This window comes from Chelon labrosus (genome assembly GCF_963514085.1).
Source record: "Chelon labrosus genome assembly, chromosome: 22".
Classification (NCBI taxonomy): Eukaryota; Metazoa; Chordata; class Actinopteri; order Mugiliformes; family Mugilidae; genus Chelon; species Chelon labrosus.
The window spans coordinates 4,495,558-4,509,487 of NC_140355.1; the positions used below are offsets into that span (position 1 = coordinate 4,495,558).

Genomic DNA, 13,930 nt, shown 5'->3' on the forward strand with positions numbered 1-13,930 from the left:
TATAATTGATCACATGACTACACATTACTATTTGTAGATGAACTAAATGGCAGACAAACAAATCAGGCAGCAAGCTGGTGATCATAGTAGAGCGTTTAGCTAAGGAGTCTGGTATAGTCGATAGAGAGGGAAGTACATTTCTGCTAACATGAAAAGAACAATATTGAAGGTTGCTCTGTGAAACTCTCTTTAAAAGATAACTTAGTTTGTCATTAGTTTGAGATGCTTTCTCATATTAATGACATGGTTATCTAAGATTTACAGAACCCTCTTTGTCACCACAGTGGTGGAGACCAAAAATGAAGGGTAAAAAAAGGAAAGTTAATATTGTACCTACATTCATCAGGTGGACATATTCTGTACTTTCTGTATCTGTGCCAAGTGTTAACTTGCAAGTTCACCACATCAGCTTAAAAGCTGAAGATAAGTCAGTGTTTTGTTTACAGTTTGTTTTTTTAGAGAAGTGTAGAGAAATTCATTATCAGCAAAAGCACCACAGCAGTATTTTGGTAGTGTAACCAGCTCACCATGCTAGCTGTTGAAAGATGTATTTAGCCATACATTTTGGATAATGTACAAATTAATAGACAGTTGTGAGGTGGCTTATGATTTGTGTGTAGTTTGGAATATTGTATTTTTCTTCTGTGACATGTTCTTGTTACAATTAATAGTTAAATTTATAATTAACGCTAAATACAGTTGTCTTCATGTGCAAGGAACAAGTACTAGATGTTAGTCTTGAACATTTCAGCTATACAGGATATTAAAAGCTTTTGTTACAGGACATATGTTGAAATTCACTGGACAATAACCAATCATCTAAATAAGTTAGAGTAAAAGGCAGCAAGATAATCTGTGGCGTATTCCTTTAAATAGAATGTAGCTGGTATGTGTTAGCTACTGTCACACAAAATATATATATTTTTGCAAACTTAGAAGCGGCCAGTTGAAAAATAAAAATGCCATAAAGGCCAGTGTCACACTCCACCTCTTCTCTGTTCAGCCACAGAGACATCTGCTAGCTTACACATTATGTAAGTTCTGTAGCAGTAAGTATTCGGGTCATGTCACAGATTTGTGGTCATTCTTCTCAGACTTTTCTAACGTCTGTATCTGGAGAAGAACGTGCTGAACATTGGTCTTTAGGCAAAAGGTTGCCGTCCACTGATTGATTGTGTCATTCGTGTGTTGTGGATATATTGGTGATCCAGTACAAGTGATTTGGGTAAAATCACCACTGTAAGCTCTCTTCTTCGCTTTCTCTTTACACTTCTCCATGTTTGTCTTCCCCTTTCAGCCAATTGTCGATCTCAGTCCCATTAGACGATCGGCATCCTCTCTAACGCCACAGTACCACCATCAGGAGGTCGGCCTGAGGGAGTATGACCTGGAGCGTCCCGGTCAGGCCCAGTCCTCTATGGGGTCTGGACAAATCCAAGGTCAGGACAGAGGCCACCACCATCACCACCACCACCGCTGCCATCGACGCAGGGACAAAGACAAAGACAAGAAGCAGAAGTCCTTGGACAGAGCTGCATCAGTGCAGCCATCCAGCACTGTTGGTAAGGCAAACTTATATTATGATTAGTAGAGATTTGGAATTGTTACAACTGACTTTAAAAGGCTTCTACTGGTCATGGGTTATTGAAGAAAGGAGAACATTAATGTAATTAATAACATTAAAGTAGCAATGTAGGCTCCTTATTTAATGTAATGCATAATGGGTACTGATACTAACAAAAACTCTTTGATATCACAGCAGGAAAAACAGAGGACTTGCAAATGCCTCTACACTATAGCAATATATTGGGCAGAATTTGCAAAAGAGCAGAGAACTGAATGTTTCATTTTTAGGTGTTGATGGATGGATTCATTATTTAAGACAGCAACATTTACTCAGCAAGAAGAATATCCACACTGAAACTTGGCAACACTTTAATGGTGCAACAGATAGCAGGCCAGGCTTTCCTTTCAGATCACTTGGATGTCTTAACATAGCTGCAGAAATTCTTTATAGGATTATAGTTCCGTGATCGGGTTATGTAGGTGAAGGGTTTTCTGTCAGGGATTTCACATGTCAGGCTTTCCATCTGATTAGCAGAAAGAGAGTTATGAGCTTTCAGAGGAAAATCTGCTTTGCTGCCTGCGGATTTCTTTTCTTTCTTCTTTTTTTATCGGTTTCTCCCTTTCTTCCTTGACCTCAAGAGTCACATTTAGAAATATAGCTCGAGCTCTCTTGTAAGTGTGGAGAATGCTGATCTATTCATAACTTTACAAACTCAGCTGCAAGTTACTGCAAAATAGTGAATTTACAAGTTTTGCTGTGGAAAAACAGAAGCAAACCATGCCATTTTAAGAAACAGATGTCCTTTTTCACTAGGACACTAGGAGAAACACTAGGAGTCTGATACAAGAAACCTTTTCTTATCTTTAGTTTCTGAACCAGTTGCTGCAGATGCTGTTTCAAGTGAGATAACTGTTATCAGGTACTTTTAAAATGGGACTGTTTCATTACCTACGGTGTATAGATGACGAGAAGATGTGAACCGCAATTATGGATTCTTGAGAATAAAAACATTTTATGTGTTGTCATGTTAGCATTCAGTAAAGGCTTGAGAGGAATGTCTAAAGAATATAAAGGCAAATTGAAATGTTGAAATAAGCTGAAGTGAAGTGGACCTGAATGCGGAAACCACTATCATCTCCATCAACGCTGGTATTGTATTATTATTGTTTTCTTTATTTCTTTTTATTCGTTTTCTTTGCAACACCTCAGATTACACAGTCAGATGAGTGTTTCAAGAAATGACCATATTTCTACAGTTTTTGTTCACACTGTCCCTGTTGGCTTATTTTCTCATGGGTTCTGTTAAATGATACCTGGCTGGCCTTTAAATCTTAGATGTCACATTATCCATTGATGAAACACCAGGAAGGATTTTTTTTTAAAGGATTTCCAACTAACTTTGACCACATGACATTCATTTACTCATTCATCTTCTGTAATCACTTGTCTTGTGAAGGGCTGCAGGGGGCACTGGAGCCTATCCCAGGCGGGGTCCACCCTGGACAGGTCTCCAGTCTATCACAGGGCTAACACAGAGAGACACACAACCATTCACACTCACATGCACCAATCACCAATTAGCGTAACGAACCCGGAACCTTCTTGCTGTGAGGCCTCAGTGCTAACCACCACGCCACTGTGGCGCCACTGACATTTTAGAGTTTGTTCAGATTGTCACGCCACAAAAAAAAAAAGAAAAATTTAAAATCTGTTGATGATGTTCCAAACCACCACAGATGCAGAGGCTCATTGCTGTAAGATTACATGTTGAAACATTTATTGTTTTCCATTGTAGAAGGCTGTGGTCGTGGTGATCATATGGTGGAGTGATTAGATGACTGGGTGTTTTTTTGTGTCAACACTGGAGGGCAGCACCTGGGCTTTATTGCTGAGATAAAAGGCCACAGCGGACAGGTCCAGCACAGGGATTTATAGTCACGTCTTGGTGAGATAGCAGAACATCAGCAACCCTCTCTACAGCTATTAAATTTAGTGAAGCAGCAAGAGACGGGGTGAGCGCTAGGCCTCAAAGCTCGTCATTCTAGAAACAGATCCGTGTCATCAGATTACAATGAATAGGCTTCTGTACTTCTGTCATCAGGGTTTCAATCTGAAAACTGGAATTATTCCAGCACTAAGAAAAGTAATTCCACTACACTGCTTTGCCTTATGGCACACGCCCAGTGTCCAGACAGAAGCATGCACGCACAGTACTGATGAGCGCGACTTTAATCAGAGAATATCATGGCACAGCACTTCTTATGTTACAGAACCATGGTGATGCCTATCATGGAGCACAAGTATCGCCTGCATTTTATACAAAATGATGGGCAATTCTCATTTTCACCACAGAACCACAACCTGGATCTTGTTTATTGCTGAAGTAATTTGCCTGGATGTGGTGAAGCAGCCAGACTAGAAAGTTAAGATAAAAAAAGAAAGATACATTTATGAAATTATTACACCATATATAAGATATGATTCTTCCAAGAAGAATCCGATTAAGATGTTCAAGTGTCTTCTTTCTCAATCAGTGGTATTTTTCATGTAAGGGCATAGAAAACCAATCAACACAACACACAAGGTTGTCTGTTAAAAGCTATAAGATAAAAATGAATGTGGAGAAGGTGAAGATATGTTTTTCCCATTTTGATGGTCTAAGATTAAACCTGTTACCCTTTACAAACTGAAAATTTGAGATTTGAAAAAAAAAATATATAAAATCTGATCTACTTCTATTGTTGATTTTCACTCATAGCAACTAAAACTTCATGAGTGCATCAAGCTGAATGCCATGTCTTGAATAGAACCAAACACTTTTTCACAAAAGTCAAGTTTGAATGAATGAGAAGTGTGGTTAAAAGGTGCCCTGTGGAGTCTTACTTTTAAATCATTGTTCACTTCCATGTTTACTACACACAGGTGCCTCATGATTCACACAAAATGGAAACCCACTTACAAGAACACTGCTCCATAGGGCTACTAATCATTCTCCTGTGGCTGAATTCCACAGTTTGTTCCTGAGTCATATAATCAGTCGGTTAAATCTGCATTTTTTTTATTATGCAGTTTAGTGTTAGATCATCAAGATTCATTTAAACGAAGTAAGGATGATGGTTGTGACTGCTTAACCTCACCTTGCATTTTCTGTCTGCTCCTTATTATTATTAAACTGCATCCTACCGTCCTCCAGGTTCTTTCACTGACCCCTCAGCTGAAGGCCTGTCCAGAGAACGAGCGAGGGAGCGCGACCGCAGTCGGCCCCATGAGAGGAGGCACCACTCCTCGGCAGGAGAGAAGCAGCGCTACTACTCCTGTGAGCGTTATGGTAGCAGGGAGCAGTGCCATGCCAGGTCAGCCGGTCCTAGTCGATCCACATCTCCAGGAGAGGGACAGAACTCTGGTTTCCTCAAACAAGTGAGTCACTTGTCACGCTGTTAGTGGCTGAATTATTAACACAGTGAAGTGTTAAACCAGTGGGACAAGTTTTGTTTTGCTCTGTTGTCCAGCATGTTGGATTTTAATGAAACAGTGACTGTTACTTTGTGGTGTTCACATGCATAAAAGGTGATAAGTGCAGGATTGGGGATCGTCTACAGCATCTTTACATTTACGTACTTTTAGTAAGAGGGTTAACCCTAACCCTAACATTCCTCCCGTTCATATTACCTTGGAAAAGATCACTTACTAACAGAATACTATATGCTCTGAGAAACAAAGTAAGTACAAATACATTGTGAAAATTAAATCTATTTATCCAAAGTTACTGTCATTCTTTTGTGATTTTTTTTTTCCTGGCCCCAGTCAGTGTTTCCCTGCTAAACCACTGGACAGAAAAACAACACGAAAGCTATTTTAGCTCTAAAAATTCAAGCTTGAGCAAGAATTGGAAGGCAATGTCTTTCTGAAATGGTTACAGCAACCCATAATTCTTTGAGTGTTCGACGTTAAGCATTGTTCAGTCATTTCTATTTTATGTGTTTCCTCAGCATGGTAGCAGTGTGGTTAAAGCTGGCCCTGTGACGCTCCCCTCTGGTTCAAGCACACCAGGCCGTGGTCGCAGGCAGCTCCCACAGACGCCCCTCACCCCTCGTCCCGCTGTGGCCTACAAAACTGCCAACTCCTCCCCCCTCCCGTCCGGTGCCAGCTCTGCTATGACAGGGCACCAGACTCGCTTCAGCCGTGGCCTTTCAGAGCATGATCGTTTACTCGGGGGCCAAAGTGAGTCCCCAATACCAGTTACCCGCATTGGTTCAGACCCCAATTTAAACCGGCAGCAGCAAGACTCCTCTCAGCGGGCCCTCCTCGAAGAGAGTGAGGACTTCCAGGATGCTGTAAGCAGCCACGGAGGCGGACGCTCAACCAGAACTGCTGCCTCCACTACAGAATCGGCCTCACACGGCACTGCTGCTTCTGCACCAGTCACAGCACCCGCCACACAGGGCCGGGTGGGGGTTGTGCCTAACGGGTACCACTTCACCCTCGGGGTCAACTCTGCATCTGGCCCTGGGAACAGAGGAACAGGAAGTCTCAGGGAGAGGGAGGAAGAAGACTGGTGCTAACGTGGGAGAAAACTTTTGAGAAAACAGTTTGGCGTTAGCTAGAAGGAGAAGCTTACAGGTGCTGTTCAGCGCTCATGTCAGGTGCAGTGAGCTGGCACAGCTGGAGGCCGACTGTCAGTCGACTCATGCAGATGTTGTGGAAAAAGGAAGAAGTGGAAAGTGCTGTTAAAGGGGGTCACAAATCATTCCAGCTTTGTAGTGTTACTCTCTTTTTAATATAACAACCTCTTTAAGGAATTAAAACAGACTTTTTCTACCCCCTTTACTTGCACTGAAATTATAGCACATGTGAAGACCCTTAAGTATTTTGCCTTGGCCAGTACATTCAGTGGAGAAGAAGACAAAAGCCAAAACCTCCTCATTCTTTGAGTGAAAATATGTTTAAGCTGGTAACACAGTTTTATTACTGTATGTCTCCTTTTGTTTACGTTTTTCATATTGAGAAATTTACAGGTAAAAGGCCACAGCAGGACTTATTTTCCTTCGTCAGCTATTACCACTAAAGTTATGTCAGAGCAGATTAGGAAAACCTTTTCATGTAGGTGTCAAAATTCTGCCATAACACCTAATAAACATATTAAGTAGTCAGAAAACAAACATACGATGGTGTGTTAAAACAAGACTAAAGTGTTGTAGAGAGTTTACACTATCACGTGTTTTGTAAATTGTACCAGATGTAAATTTTTGGAGTGCACATAGGAACTAGAACAACTCTGTTTTGAAATCAAGTGGCTAAATACTAAGTGCCTCGTTTTCCACTATGTATTACGATGCAGCCTGGCTTGGTGTCAGGTAGACTTCAGCTTACAGTACAGGATGTGAACTGAGAAAAATAGACAGAACAAACTGAGTATGAATCTGATCTAAAGGACAGAATGCAAAAACAAAATATATATATACTTTTTTTGGTACTAAATCTTGTGGTAGGTATGTCGGAATTAGAGATCCAAAGTAAGCAATGTTAGTGCATGCCAGGGTTGTTAAAAATAGTGTCTGTACTTTTGCTTAAGGGTGTATGGTAAGCATTTGCCTTTCTCTTTCAAATATACTGCCAGTCGGTTGGTAGAAAACGCTCTCTGAGTGGGGAAAAAGTGCCATTTTTTGATTAATAATCAAACAAAAATCTCAAATTCAGAAACGCCTGCCTCCTCAAGCATGCAGTACATATATATATATATATTTATCTCATCTCCACCATATTTGCCCAAATTTGGTGGGTTTCCTTTATTCTCATCTCTTTCCTCTGAGAGCAGTATTGTGTGAGGGTTTGTAGGCGAGGTACCTGTGTGTATGTTCACAGGTACAATAAAGAGTTGTGTTGTTGCTACTGACTGTTGACTAAAAGTAGGGCTATGCAACAAGACGACACTTCATCTGCCCTGTAGCTTTACCCTCTGGAATCCCCAGGTTCAGGCTTTAGTGCGACTGTGACCAAATTTTACATTTCTGTATGAAGAGTTGTAAATTATAAATGTATATTATATGATGTACAGAGAACAGACAACACAAACTAAGGCACAAATATTATAAGAGTTGATGTATGTGAATCACAGGGCGTTTTGGAGGTTGGCAAGTCGACTGCATGACGCCTACTCAGATAGAACCACCCAAAATATAAAACTGTGTTCAGACTTGGGTCAAGTTGTATTTTTTAAATATTTTTAGTTTTTAAACTTGCTGAGAGAACCAGATTAAAAGTATTAAGGTATAATGTCACAAACGTGGAGCTATGTATTTTTGTGTCATTGTTGGAGTTCTGCCCAGGCCAATACTAACTGCCAGCCTGTACCCATCTCCTTAAGCTCTGAACCAACTAGTTGTACACTGAGACCTCCTAAATGTACTGCTAGTGGGCGAGGGGGTTGTTTTTCCAACTTTGGTTTCCTTGTGTATTTTTAAGTGGGAATTAAGAAATAACATGAATCCTGAAAACGAGATGTGTGGTATATTTTTGCTCTGTGCTCTTAAAATGCGCTTTGTTTCCAGCATTTGTGTGACAAATGAGGAGTGCCATGACATATAATTCATTGAAAAATATACACCCATCAGGCATAACATTATGACCACCTTCCTAATATTGTGTAGGCCTCCAAAACAGTTGTGACTCATCAGAGAATGGACATGGGCCTTCTTCTCCTGTGGTGTCTGTCAACAGAATGTTGATCTCTATTCCCATAGGACCTTTGGGTCCTATGGGTTGAGGGGAGGGGCCTCTGTGGATCATCCCCCAGATACTTGATCAGTTTGGGATCTAGTGAATTTGGAGGCCAGGTCAACACCTTGTGCTGTTCTTCATGTTTTTTTTAGTTGTTCCTAAACCGTTTTTGTGTATGTGCATGTGTCAGGCTGCATCCTGCTGGGGATGACTGCTGCCATCAAGGAGTGTCATTGCTATGGGGTGGGGGTGCCTGGTCTGGTCCAGGTCGGTGGTACATCTAAGTAACATCCACATGAATGCCAGGTCCAAAAGTTTCCCAGCAGAACACTGAATTGTTACAAGATGGTCAATGGTATTTACGTCGCCTGTCAGTGGTCATAATGTTATGCCTGATTGGTGCATGCATATTAGTCAAAAAAAAAAACAGCTGTATTTGATCAGAAAACTGGTGTTGGCCGCTTGTGAGAGATGGACATGCAGCAATGTTACATGTCCGCCATGTTTCTATGTGTGTCGTCTCCATTCAGCAAGTTTCATCCATTTCTCTATTATCTGCTTCTCTGAGCTCAGGCTGCAGTGGCAACAAGCTAAGCAGGGAATTCCAGACATCCCTCTTCCCCAGCATCACATTCCAACTCTTCCTGGGGATCCCTAGGCATTCCCGGCCAGGCAAGATATATAGTCCCTGCAGCAAGTTGTGTGCCAAAATCTCCCCAGGCTTCAGAGTTGTTGTTCCAAATTTGTACTGACAGCTGCTACTGACAGATCAGAGATTGGAGGCTATATCTGTGCCATGTTACATCCATTACTGACTGTTAGCATAACACTCTTCACCTGTTTAACTTCTTAAAGGATGAGAGCCAAGACACACCAAGCCGGTGGTCGATTCTAGTGTTGATCCTTGTTGGGCATATATGATCCTTGTTTTTCATTGGCTCTAGTCAGACCCCTGTTGATTGCGTTTTTAAGATGATTCAGCCTCTTGAATCTGCAAAGGAACGAGTCTCGGGGAGAGACCTCTCTGACTGGCCAAGGCATGAGGAAAAAACAGTGAAGTGAACAATACAACTAAGTTCAAAAGGTACACAGAAGCCTCTTCTCGCTTCATATCTTTTTCTACTATCAACATTCAAACACATAAATATTTTCTCAACAACATATTCAGCCAGAATAACTATATATTAACCAATTAACCTCTGTACAATGGTTTGTATTTGTTCATAACCTCCCACAGGCAGAGAACATATGTGCCAGGAGGTAATTGGCTGTAGTCTTTGCGGTGTGTTCAAGTGCAACTTTCTGGTCCAGACACAGGACAGGTGACATCACAGTCAGCCTCTATTGCTGGCAGATCTTTGATCTCAGTTTGGTGTGTCCAAGTCTTAAGGCTTGCACTAATCTCTATTTCTCTCAGGTCAACAAATTCCAAGAAAAGACTAGAACCAACACGTTTTAGTCTCTTTCTGTACCCTGGTAGCCTGAGGTCCAATTACTGTTATAACAACGTATAAGGGTATATCATTTTAAAATGATAGTTAAACATTTTCAGAAAACTGCTGGTTTCTGTAGATTTTAGAAAGAATTCTCAGCTCAGACAGGATTAAATAGTCCTTGCAATCTGTTTTCAGTGGCAGCAGAAAGGTATGTGTGTATGTGTGTGAGGGATTGACTAAAACTAAACTACAGTGTGTGCTTATGGCAGTGAGGTAACGCGTCCCTGCACTGTGTGTGGCCCCAAGCTCATCGGTTCCAATCATTTTCTGAAACAGCTGAGTGTTGTAGTTTTAGCTCAAAGGAAGAAATAGTGGATTTGCTACGGACTAATTTGTGCCGCAGAATTGGATACTGCAGTGATTATATGGACAGCAGGTGGGACTGATCAAAATAAACTACGGTTGAGTGTTCATTATCAGCCAGTGCTGAACTGTGACTCACTGATGAGTTGTTAATAGGTTTGGGAAAGCAGTTTGAAGTTTTGGATACACAGACAATTAATTCTTTGTTGATTTTGGTTTGGAATGTGTAAATCCGAACAAATATTGGAGCCTTATCTTTAAAAGATGAGTGCACACGTTTAAATGTCAGGTACAGCTGTGATCCTTAGAGTTTATGGGTCTGTTTATTAGTTCAGAAGATAAGTCTAAACCCTCAGATTGAATTGGGCAGTTAATAGTTTCTTGGTCGGATTTTTTAAACATACGGCTCAGTGTATTTTCCTGGCATGTTAATGCACATGTAAATTATTTGGGAATATTTGAACCCAAGTCTGATTGCTCCCTTTATGTTTTCAGTTTGTCTCATCATTGTGGAATCTATTTGATGGCTGTAACAGGATTTAGACTTTAAGGCAATAAGGTCTAATAGTAGGTTTGGCTCTGTTTTCTTTGTCAAGGTAACAGTAGATTGCTTGTGGACTTGTGTGTAAGTTGTCATATTGGAGCAGAGATATGTGTTCATCTCGACAGCAGATTTGAAAAAATATATAAAAATAATCCTTCATTTCCAAACCTCCAATGTGCCCTTCATGAGCAGGGTGAGTTTTCCTCCTCCAGTTTTCTATGGCTGCCCCCCTCTGGACATGTCATGTTTGCATGTTCTCAAAAGACAATGTGCATGTGGAGAAAAAAAAAAAAAAAAAAAATGTTTGCCTTCATTCGAGTCCATGATTTGTACAATTTCTTTCCTGGTTGTATTTTCTGATTATCTAAACACACAATGTATCGGTTTCAGGTAAAGAAAAAATAAAATAGAATAAAACAAGCTTGAACACCATTTTTGAACAGAACCACCGAAATGGAAACAAGGTTCTTTCTGAGAAAAGAGATTCTGGAGTGGCTGAATCCTTAGCTGCCTGATCTGTTACTTGACTGTCTCTCCCACAGTCGTTTCGGCTGTACCTATAGATTTTGTATGAATATAAGTCCTTGAATAAAGAGGTATGATTATGAACATGCAGCATGTAGGTGTCTGGAGGCTGAATGTGTTGTGGATGGGGTTGGGATCTGATCATGGATTGCATGTAGAACATGGACGCAGCTTGAGATTGTTTGGAGCCAACACCTAGTGACCATCAGTGGGATTGCACTTTAAGCCACTTTCACATTCACTTTACTTTTTTGCTACATCCTTTTGTACACAGTTTGTGATTTGAAGACAGACTTAATAATGGTAAATCTATTATTTACTCTCACACCAAATCATTTATATATTTTGTTTCCTCAGCATTGTGGTTCAGGCTGGTCCTGTGACGCTCCTGTCCGTTTACTGGAGACAAAGATTTGTTGCACCCAGCCCCTAGTGACCACCAGTGGTATTGCACTTTAAGACAATACTATATTCCATTTTCTGACGGGGTGTCTATGACAACCTTTTATAAAAATAAAAACGGTAAATTATAACTCTTACATTCCATACAGACTGTCACCTAATTTAAGAAATCACAGATTTGTCTCAAAGAGCTTAACAGTATGTTTAGCATACAAAAGACTTCAAGGTGTTGCCGTACGACTTGAGTCATGTGATCTTCTTTCCACCAGGAAACCAGGAAACAGGTACACAATGAGGTACAAAACACACATGCAACAAAGGAGAAGATCCAGATCCAAAATTTCTGATGCGAGGCACAGACGGCCAGAGAAGATGTACAGGAAGGTCCTGGAGAAACTATAAGAAGCAATGGTTTTTAGAGAATTTCTAATCATCTCATCAGCACGATGACATGGACTATACTGTACATACTAAACTTAATAACTTAGTAATAGATGAAGATGCTAACACATGCAGTTAATAAATGGAGAAGAAGAAGCACTAAATGAGAAGGTGATGAGGTAAAAGGATCCGTTTCAAGCTTGGATCTAAAATTCTCAACAGAGTCAGACGTGTGATGACGGCATGGAGGTTACTCCAGACTTTATTGAATCTGTTTGTTCAAGTTCACTTCCACTTTAAAAACAGATAATGATAAACTTAATTGTTCAACTCCAATTCAGTTTTCTCACATCTTAGTCGTAACATTAGTTCAAATACTTAAAATGTTTGGCGATCAAGACTAGATCTACACCAGTTGTTTTCTGTGGTATTCAGAGACAACTCATGTCACGTAGGGTGAATTCAGCTGCACTGGGACAGTTCTGTGATTTGCCTTTTCTGAATTCCTCCAGGTGTCTACTTTCCTGTCACAGTTTTCATTTCAAAGGGATCTTAAGCTGTTTTTTGTTTCAGCTTTAGTATAATTAATATTGTTCATTACAATCTCGCTGCCTGTTTCCTGGGTGTCATTCTGAAACTGGCATTAAATTCATCATGGACAGAGATCAAGGATTCTGTACCTGTATCACCTGACACCAACATCACCGCTTGATAAAAGCAGTTGGTTACTTGTACAAAAATCATAAAAAAAGTCTGATTCATTCATGTGTCATGTTGGACACAATCCTCAAAAGATGTTTTCAGAAATACTGTCATGTGACTTGTACTCCACAGCAGGAACTCGATCGCTTACACTTGCTTTGACTTACACTTTTCAGGGCCTCATGTCCAGCATTGTTCCTGTTGTCTCACCCAGTATACCTGAATTCACCCTATTAATAGACATTTTGGGAATGTTTTATGATCACAATGGACACTAGTGCTGTACTAAAAATCTGAGTAATAGTCCAATAAGAACAGATATGCCTCACATCTTTTGGTCTATTTTCTATTTATCCCAAGTCCACCTTTTGCCAGACTATCTGTATTATGTATTTTCTCATGGTCTTGCTTGATTCCTGGACGTTGCCTTTGTTTGGAACTTTATAGAAGCATATTTTATCGAAGTACACTTGTGTTCCTTTACCCTGCCGCTGTGCTTTTGGTCCCTGCATTCTGACAGCATGTGACACATTATTGTGCTGCATGCCAGTGAGGAGACGTCCAGCTTTCTTTTGCGTGTCTTGACAAGTATATAAAAGAAAAAAAGTCAAGTTCGAGACAGGCTCTAAAACAAATTGGGCAAAGGCTCTGCGGCTTTTTAATTGGTCCGCATTAAACCGAAGGGGGCGGGGCTTGTGTCGGCTCTCCTGGCGCCTTGGTGCTGTGATGCAGCTGCAGGAGGAGAGAAGCTGCTGCTGCTGCTCAGAGAGGAGAGGATGAGAAGTTAGTTACTCTCTAGTCCACTCCTTAAAAACATTTTCTATGAGAGACAACTAAAGTTCATTTCTACAATGTCCCTCACTTTAACTTTTGTTTAACTGGAGCTTGTTTTTTTTTTTTTTTTTACCCACGTTTTTTTTTTTTTTTTTTTTTTAAATATATATGTATTAGTTTGCATATGTTTAATTCCATTGTGCAAAGGCGAATACACAGAGAAGATGTTGCTGTGCTGGTTGATCAAATGGACAGTTTGCCTCCTCGGGCTCACAGCGACGGGCAGCGAGACACCGGACGACGCATCAGTGGATTCCGGAGGAGAGTCCGGCTCCGGGATGCTGCAGCCAGGTAAGAGCCAAGCAGACACCTGTGGAGGGAAAGATCAATGCAGAATTTAAAAAAACAAAACAAACGATTTTAGATCATGGAAACGTTTTGTTAACACATTTAGAGGATATGTTAAGTGAAAGCCTTCTTTGCATAGGCTACATTTCACGACAAACCCTAAGTTTGATT

General features: G+C 40.6%; 2 protein-coding genes across 2 annotated transcripts in view; both read left to right on the forward strand.

The window, feature by feature from the left end:
- Positions 1–7,298, forward strand: part of cacna1bb (calcium channel, voltage-dependent, N type, alpha 1B subunit, b) — a gene marked incomplete at its 5' end in the record, with an annotated part of 163,039 nt that extends 155,741 nt beyond the window's left edge. Inside the window, 3 exons of the mRNA XM_084572016.1 lie at positions 1,298–1,562; positions 4,761–4,984; positions 5,557–7,298. Coding sequence (XP_084428142.1) covers positions 1,298–1,562; positions 4,761–4,984; positions 5,557–6,129 — 1,062 coding nt within the window. The 3' untranslated portion in view covers positions 6,130–7,298. The remainder of the gene's footprint in view (positions 1–1,297; positions 1,563–4,760; positions 4,985–5,556) is intronic.
- Positions 7,299–13,635: 6,337 nt separating this feature from the next.
- The window catches only part of LOC311507870 (uncharacterized protein), a gene marked incomplete at its 5' end in the record, with an annotated part of 97,024 nt that continues 96,729 nt past the window's right edge, over positions 13,636–13,930 (forward strand). Inside the window, one exon of the mRNA XM_084572410.1 lies at positions 13,636–13,762. Coding sequence (XP_084428536.1) covers positions 13,636–13,762 — 127 coding nt within the window. The remainder of the gene's footprint in view (positions 13,763–13,930) is intronic.